The sequence below is a fragment of the Scylla paramamosain genome, chromosome 34 (assembly GCF_035594125.1).
Source record: "Scylla paramamosain isolate STU-SP2022 chromosome 34, ASM3559412v1, whole genome shotgun sequence".
In the NCBI taxonomy this organism is placed as follows: Eukaryota; Metazoa; Arthropoda; class Malacostraca; order Decapoda; family Portunidae; genus Scylla; species Scylla paramamosain.
This window is the reverse complement of record NC_087184.1, coordinates 1617317-1632397: the sequence shown is the minus strand read 5'-3', so window position 1 is coordinate 1632397 and position 15081 is coordinate 1617317. Positions and strand designations below refer to the sequence as shown.

Below are 15081 nucleotides of genomic sequence, written 5' to 3'. Positions count from 1 at the left end.
CACACCACCAAGCAAGATCTACTCATGCCACCCTGAATAATTCCTGCATGAATGGAAAGAATGCTGAAAATTAATGATTCACAGATCAACACATCCTAGTAAGAAAAATCTGCTCACACCAGCTACTCTCATCCTGACAGGGGCACATCTGTGACATCAAGAAGTACTCTCTCATATTTATTCCCTATAGAAGAAGATGTATGGGATATGCTATTAACTCCTTTTGACTTGCAAAAGATCACATACAAATTGTTAAAACATGTTGCTCTTAGTCAGGTCACATTTTCCCAAATATTGATGCACAACAAGCCTTGAAGCACAGGGTGGGACAAATATGATGTCATGATTTTCCAATCAATACAGAAAACTTGTATGATTTGCCACAAATAATGCAACAGAGTGAAGTTACAACAAGCCTTGAAGCACAGGGTGGGACAAATATGTTGTCATGGTTTTCCAATCAATACAGAAAACTTGTATGATTTGCCATAAATAATGCAACAGAGTGAAGTTCATATTAGTAAATATTTGGCTATTTATTATCCAAGACTTATTTTTAAAAGCAACATTTTTCAAGTGTTCACCACAGCACTGAACTTGTTCATTCAGTCTTGCCACAAAATCCTCCATGACCCACTCCAGGTCAACTAATAGTCGTTTGTCTGACCTCAGCAATGATGCATTCCTTACGAGGAGGAGGCAGTAGACACCTGCCAAAACGATAATTACTCACTCCCAGTGAGGTCTAAAGCACTGTTCAGGGGGTGTTGTGAACTTATCATTAAACACAGCTGTGACCTCACTGAACGTTTCCCTTTGTGTCTCACAACACAAGGGGGCAGTCACAGCCTGCCCTCTAAAGACAACTCTCTTCCTCCACACAAAACTACAAGCACCTAATAACACACACACCCTTCACTCAAAAATTTCAAAATTATCATGGTGACTCCTACACCAGCCTCGGAGTCCCAATCTGGGGAAGGGACCATAAATGTCCCCAGGTCAGACTGCCTTTCTGTCGACGACCCTAAGTGACTTGACACTCCCCCCCCACTTTTTCTTCATTAACTTCTGCAACATTTGCGATCTAAGATCTAATTTTCAATCTGTAGAACACCACCTCTCCTCTTCTAAACCTCATCTTCTTTTCCTCACTGAAACTCGGGTGTCTGAGGCAACTGACAGTAGCCCCTTTTCTGTTCCCTCCTACTTTCTCTATCCTCATTTTCAATCCAAAGCTGGATGTTGCATTTATGTGCGCAATGACATAACCTGCTCTCGTCCCCACGCTCTTGAATCTTCAGAGTTTTCCACCATCTGACTACAGAGTCACTCTCAAACTAAATTTACCTGTGCTGTATACCTCTCACCTAACTCCTCTGACTATAAGAAATTCTTTGACTACTTAACTTCCAAAGTGGAGCACATTCTGACTCTCTTCCCTTTTGCAGAGATCTCCATTCTTGGAGACTTCAATGTTCACCACCAGCTTTGGCTTTCCTCTCCCTTCAATGACCATCCTGGTGAACTAGCCTTCAACTTTGCTATCCTCCACGACCTAGAGCAATTGGTGCAACACCCTACTCGTATTCCTGACCATCTTGGAGATACGTTCTAATCCCTCAAACTACCGTCCTATTGCTTTAATTTCCTGCCTATCTAAAGTTTTTGAATCTATCCTCAACAGGAAGATTCTTAAACATCTATCACTTCACAACCTTCTACCTGATCCCCAGTATGGGTTCCGTCAAGGCTGCTCTACTGGTGATCTTCTGGCTTTCTTTACTGAGTCTTGGTCATCCTCTTTTAGAGATTTTGGTGAAACTTTTGCTGTTGCCTTGGACATATCAAAAGCCTTTGATAGAGTCTGGCACAAAGCTCTGATTTCCAAACTACCCTCCTATGGCTTCTATCCTTCTCTCTGTAACTTCATCTCTAGTTTCCTTTCTGACCGTTCTATTGCTGCTGTGGTAGGCGGTCACTGTTCTCCTCCTAAATCTATTAACAGTGGTGTTCCTCAGGGTTCTGTCCTGTCACCCACTCTCTTCTTATTATTCATTAATGATCTAAACCAAACTTCTTGTCCTATCCACTCCTACACTGATGATACCACCCTGCACTTTTCCACGTCTTTTCATAGACGTCCAACCCTTCAGTAGGTAAACATTTCACGCAGGGAAGCCACAGAACGCTTGACTTCTGATCTTTCTAAAATTTCTGATTGGGGCAGAGCAAACTTGGTATTGTTCAATGCCTCAAAAACTCAATTCCTCCATCTATCAACTTGACACAACCTTCCAGACAACTATCCCCTCTTCTTCAATGACACTCAACTGTCCCCCTCTTCTACACTGAACATCCTCGGTCTGTCCTTTACTAATGATCTGAACTGGAAACTTCACATCTCACCTCTAGCTAAAACAGCTTCTATGAAGTTAGGTGTTCTGAGACGTCTCCGCCAGTTTTTCTCACCCCCCCCCCAGCTGCTAACTCTGTACAAGGCCTTATCTGTCCATGTATGGAGTATGCTTCACATGTCTGGGGGTTTCCACTCATACTGCTCTTCTAGACAGGGTGGAATCAAAAGCTTTTCGTTTCATCAACTCCTCTCCTCTAACTGACTGTCTTCAGCCTCTCTCTCACCGCCACAATGTTGTATCTCTAGCTGTCTTCTACCGCTATTTTCATGCTAACTGCTCTTCTGATCTCGCTAACTGCATGCCTCCCCTCCTCCCGCGGCCTCGCTGCACAAGACTTTCTTCTTTCTCTCACCCCTATTCTGACTAGCTTTCTAACACAAGAGTTAACCAGTATACTCAATCATTCATCCCTTTCTCTGGTAAACTCTGGAATTCCCTGCCTGCTTCTGTATTTCCACCTTCCTATGACTTGAATTCCTTCAAGAGGGAGGTTTCAAGACACTTATCCATCAGTTTTTGACTACTGCTTTGACCTTTTTATGGGACTGGCATTTCAGTAGGCATTTTTTTTTTATTGGATTTTTGTTGCCCTTGCCCAGCATCCCTCCTACATAAAAAATAAATAAATAAATAAAATAAATAAATAAATAAAAAAGCTCCTAAATATTCCCTGGTTTTGCTGAGTACACTTTGTCCTTTAAATCCAAGGGGAAAACAATCAAGAAATGAGGTTAGAGAAATGAATATGAATGTGCTGGAGCAGATGATGGATGAGTTTGTGACAAGAATTAACAAGTTCAGCATTGGTGATCAATTAAAAGACATTTTTGAGAAATTAACTCCATGTAATAAATTGGCAAATTGTATAGAATTTATTGCATTTGTTTTGTTTGTGGCAAATCCTTCAAGTTTTCTATAATGAATGGAAATCCCTAGCCTTCTCCTGGCCCATCCTATATCATCAGACTACAATCATTCATCAGTTTCACTGTTGCACTTGTAAATCTTTTAATATTTTCTATGCAAATCCAACCCCATCCAGACTGACACTGGATAACTGCACACACACACACACACACACACACACACACACACACACACACACACACACACACACACACACACACACACACACACACACACCCAGCATTCCCTCACATCACTAAGGGAGAGTCTTGGTCCAGTGCTCACTGCACCACCAACTTTGAAACTTTTCATGATCCAATGCACTTTTTTGTACATTAAAATTTGTGAGAAAAATACAACTTCCTAAACTATCTTCAAATTATATGCACAACAACCAGTTTGTGACAGTGAGTTTATGTTAGCAATTATAGCAAGTCCTGTACACTTCTTATGGGAAAGAATAGCAAGTCCTATAAACTTCCTATGGGGAAGAATTCACAAGTTCCTTGGTGCCATCACAGATCTACCTCTTTGAGATGGGTGGCTGGTTTGAGCAGACCTTCCTTATTTCTGTCTTATATGGAATGACACTCTTATGTTTTAGTTTTGAACAAGTCACACCACTAAAATCACAACAAAATCTTTACAACCAACTACAAGAAGATAAAGGACACATTAACCACTAATTTTACCATTTCTAGCCAGTTAGTGTTTCAAGATGATTGTAGAATGGTACTGAATTCCTTGAGTGACTTGTGATATAAGAGATATAGCAAATAGCAGTGAAAGATTAAATATCTCGAGTTTTCACTTTTAACTAAATTTAATACAGATCATTATTAAGCACTGATATGTTTTACTTGTATACTTGGCAGCAACAAGCAGTTGAGGTGAGACTAGTGAGACTTACTCATCCAAACAACTATTCGTCTTACATCATTAGTGTGGCAAGTTTGTGCCTGAAACACTCACCTGTCAGCAGTCAAAGGAGGACAGCCTATACACACCCTGGCCCTTCTTAATGAGGTAGCCATGGTGGTTCAGGGTGGACAGAAAGTCTCCAAAGTCCGGCACCTTCAGGTTCATTTGCTTGATGAGTTGCTTCATCTCGTTCACACTGAAGGTTGACTTGCAGGTCTTCTCTGACAGCCGAGTCAGGCCTGCTATGAACTTCTTCACCTGCAAGTACACAAGAACACTTGAGAATACTACATTACACACTTCTACCTACAGCCAAGATTCTCTAGATACCAAGCTAACATCCCCTCTAAGACAGATAGCCATGATAAGATGTATACACACACACACACACACACACACACACACACACACACACACACACACACACAATTCTCTGGAAGAGAAGGGAGAGAGGAGACTTGGTTGCAGTGTACAGTGTTGAGTAGAATACAACAATCAGAGATGATCTGTGTGTGGAACAAAAGATTAAAGATTAAGAAAAGCTTGATAATAGCTTACATGCAGCCTGGAAAGTACAAGCACAGCTCCTTTCCTATACATCACATCTAGGTAAATACACTCAACATCTCCTAAAACTAAATCAAATCCATCTTAACCCACACACATACACACACACACACACACACACACACACACACACTCTTCTGAACATTTCCTAGGACTAAATAAAATTCATCTTGGCCTCTTGAGCTTTTATGGTAGACAGGGCAGAGCTGCACACCCAGAGAAGATGCCATACAAGAATGAAAATTGTGTGTAATACCAAATGCTTGATGACAGAACATTAATATTTCTATCTCTACTTTTTTACAAGTCTAATCCTCTACACTAGACAGACACATCCACATTTAATGGAAACTATTCATAGGATGACATAAACAAAAATGATGACAAACAAAATCCTCAGATTCAGTAACTGGCCAAGGACAAGAAGTAAAGTTTGATAAAGTTATACTTTAAAAAGATGAGAAGGAATTGGTTCTCAAATAGAATGATAGATGAATGGAATAGACTCAGTAATCAGGTTGTTATTTTTGCGTCATTAGGGAGGTTTAACATTAAACAAACTTATGGATAAGGATGATAGGTGGAAAAAGGTAGGCATGTCTCATACAGGGACTGCCACATGTAGGCCTGATGGCTTCTTGTTGCTTCCCTTATGTTTTGTTCTTATACACAAACTGCCACGTGTAAGCCTGATGGCTTCTTGTAGCTTCTCTTATTTGCTTATGTTCTTATGTTCTCATAAAGGGACTGCCACATGTAGGCCCGATGGCTTCTTACAGCTTCCCTTATTTGCTCATGTTCTTAAACAGCACACCTAAGAACACATAAAAGACCAACTCACCGGCCCCCTGGATCCCGTCTTTGCCTCTCCCAGGGACATCTGGAACTCCACCAGGCTCAGGTCGTCAGCAAAAGCATCCTTCATGGAGAAGCGCATCACCTCAATCACCTCCTGTGCATCTTGACCCGTCGCCTCCTCCCGCAGCTCACACCGCGCCCGGGCCTGAGGGAGGGAGGGAGGAAAGGAATGAGAGTCAGGAGTCTTGCTGTATTCCATGTGTCCTTAATGTACTTTTATATACCTACTGTAATGATCACGCCACTTGTAATGAAGGATGAGTAACACAGCACAGAATTGTGGAGATAATGAAAAGAAAGCAACTACACATAAACAGTGATTTGCAAATGGGTCATCTTATTTAAAAACATGATACCTGACAAATCTTCATTAATTATCTTATCCACACTGAATTTTGTATTTATATATGAGAACAAAATAAAGAAAAATTTATTCATATCTTTAAAAATTGACAAAATCAAGTGTTCTTTTACTACACACAGTCTGAGACACCACCCTGAAGGCAGCTGAAGTAACACCTGAAGTAAGAATTGAGTTAAAAACTGAACAACTGGAGTAACAACTGAAGAAAGAACTGAAGTAATGAAGAAAATTCCTGAAGAAGTTAATTAACAATTGAAATAACAGTTGAGGTAAGAACTTAAGTAACAACGGAGTTGAAATAACAGCTAAGTAGCAATTGAAGTAACAACCTTTTCTTTATGTGAGAGGGGCATTGGTTAAGGGGAGGAAAAAAAAATGCCCACTGAGATGCAAGTCGCTAAAGGTCAAAAAGATCATCCAAAATTGGAAGATAACTTGAAATCTCCCTCAAATCATGAAACTGAAACTGAAGTAATAACTCAAAAAACAACTGAAGGAAGAACTGAAGGAAGAACTCAAGTAACAACTAAAGACAGAACTTAACAACATAACCATACCTGAGTGAGGCGCACCAGTGACTCCAGCTGCCGAGTGGTGATGGGGATAGCGTCAGACACGTGGTTCTGCCGCAGGTCAAGGTAGAACTCCTGCAGCACCTTGGCAGCAGCTGGGCTGAGGCGCGGGTGCACGTAGCGGCGGGCATAGCAGATGTACTTCCTGAGCAGCTGGTGAGGCACAGGATCCAGGGGCTCCCAGGTGGGCTGCTTCAGGTACTCACTGCAAGGGTGGAGGTGGTAAGGGCAGGGAAGGTGTTGTGTGCTTCAGGCACTCACTGCAGGGGTAGTGGCATGGGCAAGAAAGGTGTTGTGTGCTTCAGGTACTCACTGAAGGACTGGAGGTGGTAAGGGAAAGGAAGGTATTGTGTGTTTCAGGTACTCACTGCAGGGAAAGAAGTGGGAAGAGCAAGGCAGCTGTTGTGAGTGTTGTATGCAAGCCTGCATAAGTCTTTCATTTTGTGTTGTTGTTTTGGTCTGAATGTGTATTGGAGTAGAGGCTTCAGTGTGAGGGAAACATTACTCCCCTACAGAATAAAGAATGCAGTTTACAGAAAACTAAAGGATTCAGTGAGAGAGAAACATTACTTCCCCATGAAAAGAATAGTAATCAGATTGTCAGTGTTGAGACATTACATAGCTTTAAAAGATTAGACATGAGTTATTGCATCAGAAAGTTCAATGTAAATAATAAGCTCAGGAATTACAGAAAACAAGAATTTCAAGCTTTATTCTCTCTTCTGTGGTAGAGTTAGGAGGCAGGAACTGAAAGGAAGCATAAGGAAAAGCTATGAGGAAGAACTTAATGTAAGGAGGTAAAGAAGGGAGAATTCGATGTAAAGAATGTGCTAAGAAAGTTCTAGAACACAATATTAGCTTTCTTATTTCCTGAGAGTTGAGACAAAAAAAAAAAGGAAATGTGTTGTGCAGGGAGCTGAGAGGAAGAACAGAGAGAGATAAGGGAAAAAGAAGGTTGAATGTCAATAATATGGCAAGGAATTACAGAACACATGAATTTCAATCCTTACTTTGTCTCCTGTGGTAAGAACTGAAAGGAAGGAAGTAGAAAGGGGAGTTAAAAGGATGAATGGAAAGAGGTAAGGGAGGGAGAGTTTTATGTAAAGAATATGGTAAGGAGTTATAGATCATAGGAATTTCAACTCTCTTCTCCTGTTCTCCTCTCTTTCCTGTAAGAAGAGTTACATGGTAAGGACTGGAAGGAACGAGATAGAAAGGGGTGTTAGGAGAAATACAGAATGTAAAAAAGAGAGAAAGTTAAATGTAAATAATATGGTAAAGGAATTATAGATCACAAGAATTTCAATCCTTATTTTCTCTCCTGTGGTAAGAGTTGGGAGGCAGGAACTGGAAGGAAGGAGGTATAACAGGGAGTTTGGAGGAGGAAGGCTGGAGTTGGATGATGATGTGACCTACCCACTCACTACCTGACCAAATACTGATGTACATATTGGTTAAGATTACAGTTAATCAAGAAATGCAAGATAACAGAAACTGTAAGCCAGACTAACATTAGCATCAAAAACCATGAAAACTCTTTGACCATTTTACCAATACTGCTGTCCTTTATTGACCTTCTTAGCACTATAAACACTGTTTATGTGGAGGCACAACAGAGAGAAGAGAGAAAACAGAAGATTACCTGTCATTTGAGGCAATTAACTATTTGAAGTTTAGCACATAGATAGGGTCTAAAAAGGTGCTAGAGGGAAACGTTTGTCTGGCAGTGAATAAGTTAAAATCAATACACTCATGGGGTTAGGTAACAGGCACACCCATGGATAAGGAAAATCCATGGAAAACCAGTGCCCCTCTTAAGAACACCCTGAGCCCCCAAAACCTAATGTAAGTAAAGAGAAACTGCATGTACATTGTTTCAAAAATTTTATTCATCAATTAACTAAAAAGAAAAAGCAATGAACACTGGTAGTTTGCCTCTCATCATCTCTATTTCTTGAATTTGTAGTTTGTAGCAATCCGTGTGAAAGTGAAGACATGGAAGCTGAAGCCGTGGATGACTGTACAAGAAAAGAGCCAACACACAAGACTCACCTGAGGGGCTTGTCATCATCGTCATCAAGTGTGGAGGAGGTGGAGGCAAAGCTGGAGTTCCTGCTCTTGGAGAATGATGCGTGGCCCATCTTGCCACCCATCCCGCTATGCAATGCCATCACATGCTCCGATAAGCGGCAGTCCAGCTCCTGCAGGGATCAGATGGCGTGTCACTCCCACCACTGTGGCCTGCTGGTGAAGGCTGCTGGTGGTGAACTTAAGGAAAACAAGCAATATGGGAAATGATACTGAAGGAGGAAATTATAGTGAAGAATGTGATACTGGAGATGATGATATTGGAGGAGGAAAGGATAGGAAGTAATATCAGAGGAAGTGGTAATATCAGAGGAGGAAATGATAAGAAATGATACTGGAGGAGAAAATGATAAGAAATGATATTGGAGGAGGAAATAATATGAGAGAAGGAAATGATAGGAAATTGTATTGGAGGAAATAAAAGGAAATGATACTGGAGAAGGAAAGGATACGAAATTATAATGAAGGAGTAAATTACATCAGAGGAAAAAATGACAAGGGAGAAAAATGACAAGCTGCTGTGAAGTAAAACACAATGCTGGAGTATGTGAGAGGAAGAGGTGAGAGGAGGATGAGAGGGTTGGAGCATGCGAGAGACAGGAAAACGTGGAGACTTTTCAATCACGGATCAATCTGGCACTTAGAGGCTTCTTAAGATACAGATAGAATGACATGAAGAATATCAGGAAGAGATAAGAGGAGGATATGAGAGAATAAGAGCATGCAAAGACAAGTATATCTGGAGACTTTTCTATTACAGATCCATCTAAAGCTGACAGGCTTAAGATGTAATATAGACAGAATAACATGACTGTAAATGCATTCTTCACCTCATCTGGCTTGTCGAGGAGAACAAAGATGAGGTCAAAGCGAGAGAGCATGGCCGGTTTGAGCCTCAGGTTTTCAGAGACAGTCTTGGCCCTGTTGTAGTGGCCGGCACAGGGGTTGGCTGCTGCCAGGATGGAGGTGCGGGCCGGTAGTGTGCACAATACTCCCGCCTTGGCGATGCTCACTGTCTGCTGCTCCATGGCCTCCATCAGTGCCTGCACAGAGTCACTATCAGTGGGAAGGTGTGTAGTGCAAGTTCAAGCATCATCCACGTCAATTCTGAGTGTCTTAATTGGGCTTACTTTGTTTGTATGGTATAGGAAATAAGTGTGTGTGTGTGTGTGTGTGTGTGTGTGTGTGTGTGTGTGTGTGTGTGTGTGTGTGTGTGTGTGTGTGTGTGTGTGTGTGTGTGTGTGTGTGTGTGTGTGTGTGTGTGTGTGTGTGTGTGTGTGTGTGTGTGTGTGTGTGTGTGTGTGTGTGTGTGTGTGCGCATGCTTTAGTAGATTAATGATATCTATTTCATTTAATAATGTCTACAAAGCATTAAGATTATTAGACTAAGTCTAAACTCCTGGGGTATAGTACAGGGGTCCACAAGATAATCTCTTTCCACCCAGGACTGACAAGGATGTGAATGGTATGTGTGTGGGGGGGGGGGGGGCAGGTTAGGTAGGAGGGACACTGGCCAAGGGCAACAAAAATCCAATAAAAAAAAAAAAAAAAAAAAAAGCCCACTGAGATGCCAGTCCCATAAAAGAGTCCAAAGTGGTAGTCAAAAATTGAAGGATAAGTGTCTTGAAACCTCCCTCTTGAAGGAATTCAAGTCATGGGAAGGTGGGAATACAAAAGCAGGCAGGGAGTTCCGGAGTTTACCAGTGTGTGTGTGTGTGGGGGGGGGGTGCTTTATCTAGGCCACCCTATGTGGGATTGCCAGCCTGGTACAGTATATAGGCACACTGAAGTCTTTTAAGGTTACTCAAATGAATGAAGAAATGTCATTAGCAATCAAAGAATTAAAACCACATCATTAATACTTTGACAAATGAACCAACACATACAATGTTCAAGGGAAGGCAGAGAAGGTTGAGAGTTGAGCACCAACCTGGTACTGGCTGCCCATCTTGTCAAACTCATCAATGCAGCAGGAGCCCTGGTCAGCCAGCACCAGCGCCCCTGCCTCCATGGCATAATCCCCCGCACCGCCCCCCTCCCGGCACAGCGTCACCGTCAGGCCCGGCGTGGTGGTGTTGTTGCCACACACGTACACTCCTGCCAGACAAACACAGTCTTGGTTATCATGACTGTATTAAACGTTTTGACCTCCTATTTCAGTTTCTCTTTCCAATGGTGGTCAACAGGGCTAAAAGTGTGAATGATGTGTGTATGAGTGTGTGGTGCTTTGTCTGGGCCACCCTGTGTAAGATTCTTGGCCTGGTACATAGATAGGTAAATAAACAGATAGATGTGAATTTCCAGTGGTCACATAGATGATTAGTCAGATTCTCAAAGGTGTTTTTCCTATTGGTGATGCAGGATGTATGTCATATTGCCACTAAAAACAGAAACACCAAAGGAAACCCCAACTACTTCCACATGGGCATTTAAGAATATGGACCCTTGTAAAATGATGAGATATGGATATGCAGGTAAGAACAAATGAGCTTATGAAGACTGGAGAAGACCAGCTGATCTACACAAGGCATCTCCTCAACCTGAGAAAATATTACATTAATCCGTTTACTATTACATGAGGGAAAAGAGCATAAAAGAAGAAAGTTCTCTCTGTCAAATCATTTCTCTCACTCTTCTATTTCTCTCCCATCATCAAATAAAGTATGACAACAAAGCTCTCTCTGTTAATCATATAATTTCTCCCACTTTTCATTGCTAACTCCTCCATCTTTCTCCCATCACCAAATAAAGAAAAGAACAAAACTCTGCCTGTCAAATAACTTCTGCCATTACTCCATCACTAACTCACTCATTTCTTATCTCTGGAACTCCCAGCCAACTTCTGTATTTCCTCCTGCCTTTGATTTGAACTGATTCAGGAAGATTTTGAGACACTTATCTTCAAATTTGGATAACCCTTTTTACTACACTCTGGGGATTGGCACCTTCAGTGGGCCTTATTTTATATAACACTTTTGTTGCCCTTGGCCAGACTCCCTCTTGCATTAAAAAATACATAAAAAGAAAAAGAAAAAAATCATCCTTAAACTTATCCACCGTCCCTGTCACCCTTACACTCACCCCTGCCCCCCCCCCCCTTCACCCCAGCACTCACCACGGGGAGACACATTTGCACACGCCTGCAGCATCTGACTCTTGCCCAGGCCAGGGTCTCCCACCACCAAGATGTGAGAATTGCCCCGCACTGCCACTCCTCCCTTGCCCCCCCGGCCACAGCCCCCAAACAAGCACAGCAGCAGCCCCGCCTTCACCATCTCATGGCCATAGATGGATGGGCACAGAGACCCCACCAGCAGCCGGAACAGGTTTGGCTCTGCTTGGATCTCCTGTTGAGAGACAAATGTGTGTCAAGGGAGATGATAATAATAAATGATGTTTGCATGGACATAAAAAAAAAATTAAATAATAGGAAGTTAATTTTGTGTTTCCCAAGCTACAAACAAATAAAGTGACTGGTACAAAGCTATGAGGAAGATTAGATAAAGGTCTACAAATGGTATAGGGGATATATCAAGGGTGACATAAACAAAATCCTCAGGGTCAGTTATCAGGCTAGGACAAGAATAATTTCAAGCTTAGTAGTTGCATTTAAAAAAGAGAGAGGAAGGAATTGGTTCTCGAATAGTGGTGGATGAATGGAATGCACTCAGTAATAATGTTGTTAGTGCTGCCTCATTAGGGAATTTTGAAAAAAAAGTCTAGAAAAATTTATGGATGAGGATAATAAATGAAAACAGATAGGCATGTTTCAAAGAGGGACTGTCATGTGTAGGCCAGATGGTTTCTTGCAGCTTCCCTATTTTCTTAAGCTCTTATGTTCTTAGCCCTTTCTCTGCTATATGTAACAATAAGCATCAACAACAAAGAAAGTTACGAGGTTTGATTAAGAGGTTTGATTTTGAAATTTGTAGCCAGTATAATGCTTAGAGGTGATTGTAGAACAAGAAGAAATGTTTCTGAGTAGTTATTAATTAAGGAAAGATGTGTCAAATAGCAGTGAAAAGGTTAAGATTTGTAAATTGACAACAGCCATAAATTAACCCTTTGATTGTCACTTGGTACACCTTTCCCTAATTACCAATCACTCTGACATCTTTACTTGTTCTACAGCCACATCCAATCTCTGAACTAGGAAGAAATTGCAAAATGTATTCTTTTTAATCAGTAACTTTCTTGTGGATGTCTACAGAAACTTCATGTATTGCTACTGGTGCTGCTAATTGTTTCATGTTGCAGTGAAAAGGTTAAGGATGTTTCTCCACCCAACACTGCCTCAATGCACCTCACCTGAATAGCATAGTAGTCCTTGAGGCTGAACTCAATGCCAACTGAAGCGGAGTCAGCCCCGGCACCACGACCCTTGCCATTGGTGACGGATGAGGCATCGATGTACAACAGAAACATGCACTTGTCCCCCTTGCTACCACGCCCCTCCTGACTCTGGCTCACCTGCCCAGAAGTCGACCCACCACCACCAACACAACCAGGGAAGGGAGAAGAAATTTCAGTAAATCCTTTCTTGCCTGAACTATACTGGGACTGGTACCTCTGTGGGCCTCTTATTTTTTTTTATATACAAGTGGATACAAATTTTAGTTAACCCTTCCTACACTCTATTCTGACAAGCCCCTTCTGCAGGCCTTTTTATTTTTGCATTTATTTTTTTTTTATGCAAATGGATACAAATTTTGATTAATACTTTCTTGACTACACTTTATTCTGTTTCTTTTTAATATTACTTTTGTTGTCCTAAACCAAAGTCCACCTTCTATAAGAAGAAAAGAGAAGTAAATAAAAAGATATCAAACATCAAAAGACCTTCACATCCTGATGAGCCTGTTTGATTTATCTACAGTAATCCTCACTAAGCTACATTATTAGAGAAATCTGGCTACAATACAAAAGGATGCAAGAGGTATAATCTACAACCACCATTGTTTGTGATGGACAGTATACATGATAAGTGGTGAGGTAATGTGTGTATAGTGAAGGTGGAGGCTCAGTGGCAAGTCTCAGTAAGTAGTGGCACCTAACACTGCAAGCCCCTCCTCCTGCAGCCTGAGTGAGTCTTCAGTAGATTTGTAATGTCATAATATTTCAGGAAGGGAATGGCTGAATTTGAGGAATTAAGTGGTCGCTTCCTATGTGTCAACTTCATTGTGTGAATTCCAAAACACAAGCAATATAGGTAACACATTTAGTGGACATTCCAGGAGTATGTGTATTACAAAAGTTGCCAATACTACAAACATAATAAGTGAGACAAAGAAAGAGTATGCCAGACCTTGACAACGCCAGTGACAGTGACCAAGTCTCCCGGCACACAGGAATCCACCAAATCCTCCTTGGCCTCACAGTCCACTGTGCGAGGGATCCTGCCCCCCTCCCTCTGCCAGACAGGGGGAACGTGAGGTGAAGACACACACACACACACACACACACACACACACACACACACACACATTAGTACAGTTAGTCAACATGTTACATAATTTTTTTCTGTAAAGCCATTGCCTTATAGAAATATCACATTAGGACTTAAAACCACTTATTTTCTTCTGCACCCCCACCCAAAGTCCACTTTTTGATTACACACTCACTCACTGGGTCATCACTGATAATTTCCTGCATGGTGAAGGTCTGCCAGTCTACAGTGTGAGTGAGGCGGTGGGATCTCTCTGGCACAAAGGAACGAGAGCGGCAGCCAGGCGTTGCAGCACAGGAGGAGGGTACCAGGTAGCGCCCCTCTGGCTGCCCTACACCCTGCATCCCACCGCACCCCAGGCAGGAGAAGGCCAGCACCGTGCATAGCGGTTTGACAGGACTCACACGCACCACTGTTCCCCGGACACTCACCAGCTTGCCTGTGAACATGTGTGTGGTTTAGTCATAGTCTTTTATGTGAAGAAAGCTGGCAAAGAGCACCACTGTTTTTCTCATGCTCACTAGTGTTCCTGTAACTGTGGTATGTGGAATCATAGTCAATTTAGGTTTTCTTTCAAGTGAAGAAGGCTGGCAAAGGGTACAAGTGTTGCCTGCACATTCACTAGCTTGCCTGTGCGTGTGTGTGTGTGATAGTCATGGTCAGTATAGAGGATTTATTTTTTTATTTATTTATTTTTTTCAGGTGAAGAAGGCCAGCAAAAGGCACCACTATTCTTCTCATGCTCACTAGTTTTCCTGCAATTGTGGTGTGTGTGGTAGTCAATCAATAGTTTTCTTTATTTTATTTTTTTTTACAGGTGAATTGTCAGCTTGGACATTTTAAGATGTGTATAATGAAAGACTGAAACCTGTAGACTCATGTTTCTGATTAACTTTTTATCCCTCCTTTTTTATCAAGTATTCTTTTTAAACCCTTTCA

General features: G+C 41.7%; 1 protein-coding gene across 4 annotated transcripts in view; it reads right to left on the bottom strand.

The window, feature by feature from the left end:
- LOC135090020 (DNA helicase MCM8-like) overlaps positions 1 to 15081 on the bottom strand; it is a 28048-nt gene that overhangs the window by 5476 nt on the left and 7491 nt on the right. For all 4 annotated transcript variants that reach the window (XM_063986246.1, XM_063986247.1, XM_063986244.1 and 1 more), the window contains exons 6-15: positions 14322 to 14581; positions 14002 to 14106; positions 13005 to 13166; positions 11812 to 12043; positions 10627 to 10793; positions 9527 to 9739; positions 8661 to 8809; positions 6594 to 6813; positions 5656 to 5817; positions 4299 to 4505 (exon numbers count right to left, since the gene is read on the bottom strand). In XM_063986246.1, coding sequence (XP_063842316.1) covers positions 4302 to 4505; positions 5656 to 5817; positions 6594 to 6813; positions 8661 to 8809; positions 9527 to 9739; positions 10627 to 10793; positions 11812 to 12043; positions 13005 to 13166; positions 14002 to 14106; positions 14322 to 14581 — 1874 coding nt within the window. In that variant the 3' untranslated portion in view covers positions 4299 to 4301. The remainder of the gene's footprint in view (positions 1 to 4298; positions 4506 to 5655; positions 5818 to 6593; positions 6814 to 8660; positions 8810 to 9526; positions 9740 to 10626; positions 10794 to 11811; positions 12044 to 13004; positions 13167 to 14001; positions 14107 to 14321; positions 14582 to 15081) is intronic.